This window comes from Lutjanus erythropterus, chromosome 12 (assembly GCF_056507025.1).
Source record: "Lutjanus erythropterus isolate fLutEry1 chromosome 12, fLutEry1.hap2, whole genome shotgun sequence".
Lineage (NCBI taxonomy): Eukaryota > Metazoa > Chordata > Actinopteri > Lutjaniformes > Lutjanidae > Lutjanus > Lutjanus erythropterus.
The window spans coordinates 28263564-28276752 of NC_139328.1; the positions used below are offsets into that span (position 1 = coordinate 28263564).

General features: G+C 40.5%; 1 protein-coding gene across 4 annotated transcripts in view; it reads left to right on the plus strand.

Moving 5' to 3' along the window:
- Nucleotides 1-13189, plus strand: part of tnk2b (tyrosine kinase, non-receptor, 2b) — a 74656-nt gene that overhangs the window by 26680 nt on the left and 34787 nt on the right. For 2 of the 4 annotated variants that reach the window (XM_084732342.1, XM_084732344.1), the window contains exon 1: nucleotides 1892-3121. The exons of 1 other annotated variant lie outside the window; for it this stretch is intronic. In XM_084732342.1, the coding sequence (XP_084588468.1) occupies nucleotides 3041-3121 (81 nt within the window). In that variant the 5' untranslated portion in view covers nucleotides 1892-3040. Of the gene's footprint in view, nucleotides 1-1891; nucleotides 3122-13189 lie in introns of those variants that run through there. One more of the 4 variants, XM_084732340.1, reaches the window with a different exon arrangement.

Consider the following 13189-nt stretch of genomic DNA (forward strand, 5'->3'; position numbering starts at 1 on the left):
GATATAGCTGGAGTTGGCAAATATCGGCTGATGAATATTTCAATGTGGCCCTAGTTTTAGGGATGTTACTACAATGCTGGTATCAGTGTTGGTGAGTCTTTGCACTGATCCAGGGCACCTCACGATTCAGTTTGATTCAGAGGGCTATGATGGGATTATACCACATAATTCATTAACCCTGAAACGGGACCCTGCAGCATCCCAGCAGCATTCCATAAGCCATTTTTTTCCAGGATGGTGAAGTCATATTCTATGGCATTCATTCTCTGTATGTATTTGTTCATGTTTGACACGGGGTTTAACCTGAACCAGGCCAAACAACAATGAAAGCAATCATACCACACCATACAGGGTTAGTAGTATACAGCTGTTAAAAAAATAATTCTATTAGAGCCTGACCAATATTGGTCGACTGATAATATTGGCCCAATATTGGCCTATCACAGCAATATCAGTCAATATCAGTATCAGCATCACATATGTGTTGTGTGATATGCCATTTCCACCAGAACATAAAACATGTTGTTTTTATTTGTTAGTTTTATGGCAGCATTTTATGTATATTCTTCATTCAGGTTTAATTAACTTTAATTAAATTAAATTTTTTTTATTGAGTTATACATAATTATTAAAGATTTAGTATAAGTCTACTCTTTCAGTGACCTCATATCATTTTGGACAATAAGCTATTGTTAAACTGTAAAATATCCTGCCTCCACTACAGATGGAGGTTGATATGGTATCAAAACAACATTTGGAGCAGCAGTAGCTCAGTCCATAAGGACTTGGCTTGGGAACCGAGGGTTGCTAGCATCGACCAAAGCAGAGTACCCGACTACATGTATGTATACGTATGTGTGCAGCCCTCTCGCTCCAGTGTCTTCCCATTATTGCATGTCTAAAGGTTCTGTTTGTGCTTGTGGTTGTATTTCAGGCTTGTGTCTCTATAAAAATTACAACAGAGTGAAGAATTTAATCTCCCCCAGGGGATTAATAAAGTATGCCTTCTTCTGTACCTATAGGTCAGATCCTAAATGCTTTTTTTTTTTTTAACACACTGTCATAGGGTCAGTGCTCAGTATTGGTTGGTATGCATAAGTTCAGGTATTGCACTTGGTATCAGAAAGGAAAAAAAAGGTATCAAAACAACTCTATGTGATTTAAAATAGAAAGAGGGAAGACAAAATACTGAGTGACATGAACTGAGGGCTGGAGAAGCTGGAGACATATGAGTCAGCAAGCACTGCTGTCATTTACATGTGTTAAAGATTTGCACAGTGGCATCAGTGGTTGGACTGCAGTGCTGCTAGCACACGGGACAGACCGGGAGGTAGTGTCATACATACATATACACACACACACACACACACACACACACACACACACACACACATATATTGTTCTTTTATTCTATTTTCCCCTCCATCCAGATGTCCACTCAGCAAGGATCCAGATGGCCTGGATACCCTCCCTGTAGTGGCGAGGTGCTTTTGACACACACACACAAACACACACACACAAAGCAGCATGGCCATGTTTTTCTCCCTCTCAGAGGGAGGATTAACTCTCCTCATTAGTGCTCCCCCGCCTCTCGCCATCATCCCTCCTCTCCCTCCCTCCCCCATGTCGGCATGCTTTGCTGCCATTGGCTGCTCCTATCAGGACCACCGCTGACTGGATTGCCGTGACTACAGGACACAGGGGAACGGGGAGGAGGTGGGATTGGTTGATGTTGCCACGGTAATAGAGGAGGGCGACCACTCACCACATCATCGAGCGAGCCGGGGCTGAAATGGAAAAAGAAAAAATCAAGTGGAGGGGTGGCGGAAAGCGGGTTAGAGGGTGAGGGACTGAAAGGAGGAGAGGAGGGGGGAAAACAATAACAACAACAGCGAGGGATTAGGCATCGACCGAGCAATCAGGAAGTCCATTTAGGACAAAGCGGTGTTAAAAATCCCAGACTTCAGTCTTATCGTCAGAGCTGAGCTGCCAGTCCGATTGGACAGCTGCTCAAGGTTTATGGCGAGGAAAAAAATAGAAGCATGCACACAAAGGAAGCAGATGAAACAGGTGAAAAATTAAAAACAGCTCCTGTTTAATGATATTTCACTCCCAGCGATGAGTGAGAAGAGGTAAGCTGGCCAGAGCGATGCCTGGGGCACGGAAATAGAAACACAGAGAGAGGGAGAGGATATGAAGAGCATGCGTCAGCATTAAGGCAGGGCCAACAAGAGAGACGGTGACAGCAGAGATGAGCGAGGTGGCCAGCGAGGAGAGATTGAGGGTAGAGGTGATTATCGCAGTGTGAGATGGGACGACAGAAATAGAGGCTGCCGGATCTGTCACCTCCAATGCCACACCTTGGCCACATCATCCCGACACTCCATCCTAACTGCAGCAGCTTCCACGCATGGGGTTTCCTTGTCGGTGAGGACAACAATGATCAATACATGATCAGTTTCACACCTCGGATGCTTCCTGGAGATGTAAGCCAACGGAATCTGAAAAGGACAAACTGAACAACCTTTCAAAAAAAAGGCGTATTTTCAGGTTTTCTTCAGAGGAGGAAGAATCCCCACCTGCACACAACAGTGCAAACATAAGGAGTATGTTCATTCTGCAGCTTGCCAGAGGAATGCATCACTAAAACCTATTTCCATAAAGATAAACACCTGTGTTTTTACAGCCTGAACGCAGCCCTGTTATCACTGTGCGAACATGATGAACTCATCGTCCAGCCATTTTCAAGGAAAGCTGACTCTCCCTAAATGAAGAAGACAATGAAGGTGGGAGTACTGGAGGCGTAGTCCATTAAAATGATTAGAAATAATGTGCTCGGGTATCTGAAATAATGGAGTGACATGCAGAATCCTGTATTTGTCTTCCTGATGACAGCGCAGACCTCGCAGCGGGGCCGACTGACCGACTGACTGACTGACTAAGTGAGTGGGTTTGCTCACTGGAGTGGAGCTGTGGCTATTTGAGGACTTTGAGGACACGTAGCCCCGGGCAGGTACCGGTCGGGTGCAGGAGCCCCACCATGGGGGAGACAGCGGAGTACCAGAGGCTGCAGGAGACGTCAGAGTCTGACTACCAACGGCTGCCCAGCGATGACGAAGAGGTAGACCTCTACATTTTCTTTCATTTTAGTAGTGATCTTGCAACAGACAAACATGGATGACACACAAACAATGAGCTGCAGTTTCAGCAGGTGTTATAGATGCTATTGAAGGAAAATTGAGGGTGTGAGATGATGTCGGTTTTTGATATTTCCCAGTGAATGGAAAATTAATCTTAGATTAGGGCAAGGTGATGTATCTCAATATTTTTTCAGCAGATCTGTGATATATGTTGTATATCTCAATATACAGATTTTTCTTAAAATAACAATTTCAGGGCTCAACAGTAAAGGTTGTCTGCTTGCTTGGTGCAAGTATAATGCTGTGTTGGGCTCGTAAATCCAGCAACTCACTTGCCATGACTGGGCAAGTGGTAAAAAAGAATTAAACTATTTTAATAATTGATTCTTTGTTGAAGTAATTTCTCATGCAAAAATAGATAAATATTTCCTACTTTTCTCGATTTCTTATCGTATTAAACTGAATATCTTTGAGTTTTACACTGAGAAAACATTTAAAGACATCACATTTCACTTCGACAAACTGGGATGGACATTCTTCATTACTGTCTGATGTTTCAGCCCTAGATTAAACAACAAGTGACTGTAGTCTTTGTTGTTGTTTGATACCCACTAATAAATAACAACTGGGCTAGTGAAAAAAAAGCCCATAAACATTAAACCGTGATTATAGATTAAATTATACAGTGTGTTACATTGCTGTGGATTAATGTACCCAACAATATATGACGTAGCCAAAAGTAGCAGAACCTTAAACATCTACACAATGCAAAAGTAATATTAATTCAAAAACATCATATATAATAGGTTAAAAACTGTCCATGACCATTTCACCAAGCAATGACTGCTTTATGTATATACATTTAGCTGGAATTGCTATATTGTAGGGATGAGTGTTTGTTGCCATTTGTTGTTCACAAAATATTGGCAAAATGAGATAAATAATCATTAATAATGTGGATATAATGACTAAGTGGGTAAAGGCAAATAATAAAACAGCTAGGAGAGTCTGGTAAGTAAATAAAATTACATCACTTAACTGTAATGCACCATTTAAAACCAGGAGAAGATAACACTTGTGCCATATCATGATATAATAATATCTGAAATCTAAGATGATATCTAGTCTCATATCACAATATTTGCATTTTTTTTTTCAGCTCCACTTATGTATCGTTTGTAAATGTGTAATTATGTGTCTTTGTGGCAGTGACTTAATAACAGTGTGTATTGTGTGTGCAGATGTGAGTTTGGATGTGCAACATCTGTGTGTGCTCGTGTCAGTAACCAAAAACCTGAAATATTTTTGGTTAAAATCAAAGCAGCTGTTTTCTTGTAACATCCCTTACACTTCTCAGTCAGAATCAGTGATTGTCATGATGTTTAAGTGTGTTTTTGAAAGTCAGTGTGCACATTGATAGTGGTGTAATGGAACCTGAGCAAGTGGCAGGCATCATTTATGCTGTCTTTTTCACAGGCGTGTTTCAGTTTCAGGGTCCTGTTAGCATGCATACTGGTACACTGTCATGGCTTACTTGAATAAAAAAGAGCCATCATTAATGTGTTTTTCCTACCACAAGTCAAAACATCTGCTGTAGAAAAGATCTAATGTTTACATATAATCATGCATTATGAGCTGTCTTAACACGGATGCTAATAACCACAAATAATCAGAATAAAAGTGCCTCATGTAAACAGCTCAATCGGAGGAGACTGGGATATTCAACCATGCTGTAAGGCATTGTGTAAACCTCTGATAATCTGACAGGAAAATCCTAACCATGTATACGCTAAATCCGATCATTTCTCTCCGGTCGGAGTATATTCTTTCTGTGGACATCTACCCCAGGCGGGGGTTGGTGACGTGTCACAAATGAGTTTCTGCGAGGGACAAAACTTTTCTGTTAGAAACCTTAAAAGATTTAAGACACTAATATTGTTCCCAGTAGAGTTTAGCGATGCCAATCGAATTAGCATAAGATGATGTCCATAGTGAAGCACTGTGATGAACAGTGATATCGTTATTGGGTCTAAAAGGGCAACATGTCTGTAATTTAGTTGTGTTTAAAAAAGAAAGTAATAAACAGAACATGGAGATGTAATGCAGCAGCAACTGGTTATATTTATTTTCTCTCCTACGTGTCAAAAACAGCAGCTCTGAGGGAACACACCACCTCAAATACAGATGTTTTGATGGTAGGGGGCTCAGTGGTCGATGACTGTCTGCCATTGCAATGGATGATGACATCGTTCATCTCCCCAACCGAAGTTCCCGGGATACAATGTGGGTCTACCTTAAAGATTACTTCTTTCTGTGTTATATTTCTAGCAGATTAGATGCTTCAGGTGGGCGAAACCAGTTTGAGCATGTGAAAAAAGTTATATACTGATTGATGCTTTGGGGCATGGAAACACATTTAATCAAATAACTTTATTTAGCATCTATGCAAACAGTTAAATTGGAATTTCTGATCAGAATGATTTCAATCACATTAAAGAAATATTGTCCGTGTAAACGTATCATAGATCTCATTCCTCTGTCGCTCAGGGCTTCATCTGTCGCTGTTTTGTACTCGTATGTCACCATCACCCTCCTCAACCATCACACACTCATGCACACACATCACACAGCACTTCTTGCCCACACACAAGGCCAATCCCTGGGTGTGTGTGTGTGCAGAGTTATTGAATGCAGGACCATGAGGTCATTGATGAGGTGCTGCTGAATGAGCTCGGTGACAGACAAACTATGACATTTTATATCCTCCCACCTCTTCCGCAAACCCCCGCACACTTTCACAAACCCTGTGATGTACTGACAGACCAGACTGTGACTATTCTTTTAGCTTGGATGAGGCCAGCAATACCATTACCTCTACACTGTCCGCGTTTATGCCTCTTTTAAGTCTATATATTGTAGGGAGGCAGACGGGAAACGTACCAAAGACAGAGGAGGTTGACACAAAGTTTCCCGACTAGATTCAAACAGTGTTACGCTGGCCGATACATAACAAGAAATTGCAGTAGTTTTTAAGGTAATTATACTAGAAATAGTGTCACTATTACATGGATTGTTTGAAGAGCAAGTTGATTTTTTAACTCTGGAATGTTTCACCCAGTAGGCTTACATCTCTTGGCTACCATGATCCATATGAAGAGTGTTTTTGTTAAAAATAAAAAATCTGGTTAGACTATCAAAAGTATTGATGCGTTTTCAGTACTGTGTTTAAAACAGTAAGTTCAGTCTCAGTTCTCAGTTCAGTCTTCATGTCTGGCATAAAATTTGTTTTGCAGCAAAACAAGACAATATTAGACAAAAAAAAAATCCTGTTTTGTGTGCCAGGACTGTGTTCGTTCTTGGTGTGTGGTGTTGTAAGAGGTATTCATCGTTTCTTATACTATAGTATCAAAGTTTAAAATTCTGGTATTGTGGTACAGCTCTGTTATTAGCCAGTCTCGGTTGGGTTGCAGTGGAAAATGTTTATTTTGTTTGCACAAGATTCCTAAATATACTGTGAAATGAAGTGAAAATGGAGTGACCGGTGTATGGCTGTTTGTATGTGAGCAACAGTAATAACGTGTGTGTTGTTACATGTCCATTTCCCCAGTTTTACTTTGTATTTTGCTGTTTTATTTAGGCAAAGTTCTTGTATAGCAGTTTGGGTTTACAGCACAAGGTTTGAGAAGTTTGTCTTTTTTGTTCGATGAAAGAAGACGACTGCATAAAACATTTTGATTAGGAGTGTAAAAAAATGTTGATAGAATATTTTGTTTTGGGATACTGTATTCATTCTCTAAAACACTGTATTGTGATGAGATATCCAGATAAAGATATCTGGCAGTGGCTCATTTTGTGTTGTGTTTTAATCCCTGACCACTTGATAGCAGTATTGTTAGTCATCTACACTTTCTGATTTTCTATGACTGTATTCCTAAAATTAGACTTACAAAAGCAATATATCACCCTGCTTACAATATATCCAATGCAATATATTGCATTACATTGAAACATAACCGCTGTATCCTGATGAGTATGATGTTGCCTGATTTTTGCTCTAATATAGTATTTACAATCCCTGAGTGTAAGGATAAAAATTTGTTTTTGTATGGCTACCAAAACTCAGCGCGGCTTTCAACCAGTGTGTACTGGGACAGACTCTAGAGCCCTCTGTGACCCTGCACAGGATAAGCGGGTATAAAAAAAAAAAAATGGTGGATGAATGTGTAGATCTGTGCAACAGTTTAAATACCATGAATGTGGACTGTGTGTGGCGTTCAGGGTCTGTGTGCTAGTTCAGCAGAGTTGAGCCGCTGGACACTGCAGCTGTCCTGGTTACTGGGGGCTGAATCAGATCACTCTCTTCCCACAGCTGCAGCTCTGTGCTGAATGCAGCGGTTTTCTAGTTTTAAAGCACACAATGCTAATACACTGCACACAGCCATCTCCATCAGAAACTCAGAGACAGAAACAAAGATGTGGTGTTTACAGAAGAAAAAGAGAATTGAGAGAGGTTAGAGTTTATTCAGTGTTTGATCAGAGCAACCATTTTATCCTTAATACAGATCTATTTCCTCTCTGGAGCATGAGGGGATTAGTGAGCATCAATCAACATTGTAGGAGTGCAGTTACTGCCTGCCTTACTGCCTGCCTGCCAGACTCCATTAATATATTTCTCAGTTTAAACATTATAAACATCTACTCCTTCTAAAAGAAGAGTTAATGGAGAAGAAGGAGTTACTGATTTCTTCAGACTCATACACAGACAGCAACTCATTTCGCAAACATTCAGCATTAATTTGAACTCTAATTAACATGAAATGGGCAAACCAAAAAAGTTATTCTGCCCCAGAAAAGAAGTTTCAGAGGAGGACAATGTTGAAGAGTAGTCAGAGTTTCAACTTAGCATGTTTCCTTAATCTCTGATGGTATGTTACTGTCATTTTATGATAATTTACATTAAACATATAACAGCTTTCTCATTTAAAATTGAAAGTCAAATTGAATTGTGGATTTGGAGAATTGTGACACCCTGAATAAATAATCTCCATTTATCTGACTGCATCACACGCTGTGATAGACTTTTGACATGTTGTTGACTGTCTGCAGGAGGTCTGTCATGACATTTGTCCGACATTTTTCACTCACACCCTCCTTTTCCCTCTTAACCAGCTTTAGGGGATCAAAAGGGGATGGCTCAGGACAGAGGCGACAGGACGCAGTTAGTAGGGGTTGTTTTGGTAGTCTGGCATTATGCATATTAGGCCAAGCTACCAAAAGGGGACACATATGTTCTGTGCTCGCCTGGAAGCACTGTGTTTATATCCAGAACTTTATTCATTCCCACAGTCGGCTCTTGTTAACAACGCCCACCACCGCACAGCGCCACTCCTCTCCTGACTGTGTGAATGATGAGGTGCTGAGGATGGTGGAGGGATTTAAGAAGAACGTAAAAGGCAGACTTTGGCAGAGGGTTCCTATTTGTGAGATCAGGAATGACGCATCTCTGTTTGTCTGTGCATTCAGGCCTCCGTCAGAGGCATCGTCTGTTTGTGCGTGGATATTTTGCTTACACAGTTGTAAGAGGGATTAATGATGTTTGTTCTACTACTCCTTCACTCTGCTCCACCAGTTATTGGCACCCGGCTCGAAACCGCATATTGATGTTTTGCCACCAAAAGGTTGCAACTTATTTTAGAAATGCACTGGCAGCGCATCCGACCGCATCCACTAAGCTTTCTTAATTCCCAACACTATACGTCAGTGTGAATCCAGCCGATGTGAGCACATGCCTCTGCGTGCCTCTGTCTGTGTACAGTGAGCATCATATTACAAAACCAAGCTGAATGTGTGCGTGTATGTGCTATACTCAGACATAATGCAGACCTCACACAGTGCTTTGTTCTTCATAATCTTATTAGCCAGCAGGCCACTAATTTGATGCCAATTCACGATAATACAATCTAATCACGGTCGGACATTTAACTTGGGCTTTACAGCATTAGCATCCTTTTCATATTCCAGTTGACAGCCATTGAGTCATGCTACTGTCTGTGCGCACGCATGCTTGTGTGTGTGTGTGAGTGTGTGTGTGTACATGCAAGAAAGAGATGAAGGCCAAATAGAAGCAGCTGCACAGTCCTGCAGTAGCTGCTTCATTGAAAGTGTGAGGGACCAAACAAGTCAGACACAAGTTCAACATCCATTAGAAACAAACCACTTTAACCTTTTCAACTTTGAAATAGAAATGTCTGTCAGAGTGTCTATCTGGAGTGTCTTCAAATGCTTTGTATACCTAAAATCTGAACAGCCTAAGATAAAAGGTTGCATAAGTTAACAAATCACAAATCAAAATTGAAAAAACAAACAAAATCAAAAACAACATCAAATAGAAATGTTGGAACATGAGCAAAATATTTCTTAAATCACCATTATTTATTTGAACTATGTACATTTTTAAGTTTTGAGATGAGATGGCTTAGAAGGATAAGAAACCCAGATAAGGTGTTTACATGTCCAGCCCCAGCAGCTTATATCCTGGTTCAGAACTGGCTTAAGGGCTCATACAGGTTTCTGAATCCAGGTTATTTTGTTTATTGTGAAGATCATAACCATGATACTCCAAAAATCTGATTATGATACTTGCATACACGTAAAAACACTTAGTAAGGCATGTCATTGTACTGAACAAAGAGGAAAAAGAGGATGTACCAGCACTGTCTGCAGTTTGTTAATTAAAAAAGGATAAATATCTTTGTGTGCCTACGACTTGTGGACTATTACTGGTACTGTATCTAGAGCTGCAATGATTAATTGATTATAAAGTTATTATTAAATTTACTGTCAACTATTTTGGTAATTGAATAATTGGTTTGAGAATACTTTTAGAAAAAATCTCTCTGCACCTTAAATGTGAATATTGTCTGTTTTTTTTACTCCTTTATGCAAGTAAACTGAATATCTTTAGGTTGTGGACAAAACAAGACATTTCAGGACATCATCTTGGGCTTTAGGAAACACTGACATTTCTCACCATTTTCAGACAACTATTAATCAGGAAAACAATTGACTGTTTTATTGAAGGAGCAAGATAGATGTTGTACTTTACAGTCAATGCCAATCACTACGCAGTGAATAATATTTGAATTTACCACCGGAATAAATATGAATCAAAGCTGATAGTTTGAAGTGTGTTTCATTGTTCTGCTGACTGGATTAATCCTGATCATGTCACTATGAATACAGTGCAATCATTGCGTGTCCTAATGCTGAGACCACTCATCCACCCAGCTGAGCGTTCACAGACACCATAGGACTGGTGCTACCTAGTGGTGTCACAGTGGAGCTGCAGGTCAACTCACTGACCATTAATCGTATCGGTTTAATCTGCTCAGTCAGGAGGCAGCTGACGTTACCATGACACATTCCTTCCACCGATTTAAAACAACCAAACACTGGTGTAACTTGTGTATCTGATGCGCTGCATGCACCGTTCAGTAAACACTGCTCTGTCACACACTCAGCTCCCTGCTGCACTAATCCTTACCTCACCTTCCACTGTCTCCATGAGGTTTCTGTCTTTCTTACTGCCCCTGATCCGTCTTAAGTGATTTTAAAGTGTTTCCTTGTCTGTATTTTGTACTGTCAGCTGCAGATGAGCCTGAGTCACTGTACACACACCTGCATGGAGGCTTAGTTTTTTCTCTGTTGTATTAGATGCTCTTTCTGGAAAAGGCTTATTTTCACTTTTTAAACTCCGCAGTTACACGATCAGCTACAGGCTCTTTGTCCTGCTGCTGATTTGAAGGAATGTGGCCTATTTTAAATCATCTGTTTCATAGTCATGTGAGTTATATAACTGCTTCTGTACTTAAGTAAACATTATTATCCTACTTGCCATCACAATATAGTTGACTTTACTGTGACCCATTCCTTCCCAAAGCACATTAGCCAACTTATGGTTAAAAAGAGCAGAGATCATGTGGACACTAGGGAATTTTTATGCCATTAATAGCATAACTCGTTTCAGGGAGTGTGTGTGTGCATGTGTGTTTGTGTATGTGTGTGTGTGTGGTTGCAAAGCAAGGAGAGCGTGAGGGCAGGAAAGGGTCTTTGCTTTTTTTTCCCCTCCCTAATGTCCTGTCACATCCTGTGTGCTTGATGATTTAGAGCCAGAATCGTGACGTCACCTCTGCATCTGAGTGACTGTGAGAATCAGACAACTGATGGCTGAATGAGTCTGGGGGGAATCCACACTTAAACTCTTGAAATAATGGACAGTGGGCTGGTTAGCCCCAACAGCTATTTCTCATAAAACATTTGTGAAGCACAAGAAGAGTAAAAGTTAGTGTAGATACTGTGGGCCTTTAGGAGGCCTAATGACTCTGCAACAAACTATATATGAAGGAGTGTTGGAACAGTTTGGCAGCATGTGCATTTGTGATTTGACCTCACCACCCTTTCTCTGGGTGTGGATTAGGCATGGGCTTATTTCATATCTTTATACCATTCTGTCATTTTACTGGGGTATGCAGTATTATGACAGTATTTGAGTTAAGCTCTAATGATCTATGACTGATCATCACAGAGACGGTATTCCGTGAACATACACTCAGGAGCTTGGCTTTGGTCTTGAGAAGCTGCGGCCTTTATTCACTGACAAACTCAAACCTAAACTGCACATTTACTGCCAGACTGACAACTTCCAAAGCCAATGTAAAGGAAGCATGGAATTATATGGGCAGGAGTGTTCGAAACATCGTTTGGGGGCATAAATTAGTTAATGAATGAGCTAATGAACTACCAGCAGTAGGTGGTTACTTTATGTCAAACAGGAAAGCACAGAGAATCAAGGCAGAGCAGCTGGAGGACATCAGAGGGAAAACCAGAAAACTTTTCTCACTAAAATATGATCCAGTCTCTCAACAAAACATAGTTGGTGGTGTGTGACTTAGTGCTAGAAAGCATCACGCACTTGTTACGACTCAGCCACTAAAGTTACATAGTGCAAAAACAAGCATAAAGTGATTTTAAAGATGTTATTTTAAAGTTGAATAGTTACATTATGTTGCTTAAATGACATCTTTACTGTAGTGTTTATAATGACATTTTAATTAAAGTGTGTCATTGAGACAAACTGATAAAAAAAACATAGTAAGTAAGTACAAATTGCTCATGATATTCTGACAGATCCTGAGAAATTCCATCCTCAGATTAATTGATTGAATGCCTTCATAGTAAATGAGTTAAGTAAAATCTTGTTGTGAATGGAGGCAACACACTCATAAACAAAACCGTGTCTTTAAAGCCAGACATTTTCTAACAACATCCTTGTTTTGTTGTTGTTGTTTTCTTTCCTTCCCCTCCGTGACTCCACCGCTTGCTCACCTCCCTTCCTTCCTCTAGTAAACTCAACTCTCCCTAATTAAAAGCAGAAGAGAGTGACTTTGAATGAGAGAGAGAGGAGAGGAAAAACATCCAAAGTAAAAAGCAAAATGCCAAGTCAAAAGCTGAATAGACTGATTAACTAGCAAAGAGCAAAGAAAAGCAAGGAGCAGGGAGAACAAAAAGCTGTGAAATTAGAAAACCAAAAGCTTAATGGCGTTTGGCAGGAGACAGGACAGGAGGGGGCTTGCTGCTACTGAGGGTCTGAAAAGCAGCTGGTAAGGGTTTGTTTATAGTCAGCAGAGGGGGAGAGAGATAACATTTTTGGAGGATTAGAGGCAGGAAATAAAAGGCAGCACCAAATAAAGAAGAAAATGCAACGGGCTGGCCAGACCCTAGGGAGGGAGGGAGGAGATTAATGAAGGAGTAAAGGAGGGAGGAGAAGGGTGAGGTTAGAGACTTTTATGCTGCAGTCAGTGGTAAAAGACAGAATAGACATCAGTGAGACAGACGAGGGGTTGACTTAAGTCAGGTGAGCAAGTCCTGTTAAGATAATTGTTTTTTATTTTCATCTGTAACTTCAAGTACTAGTCGCCCACTGACAGATATCTTCTGCCTCTGTGTTTTTAATCCTCACTGGCCAACAGGCTCCTGTTTGTTCAACTGTA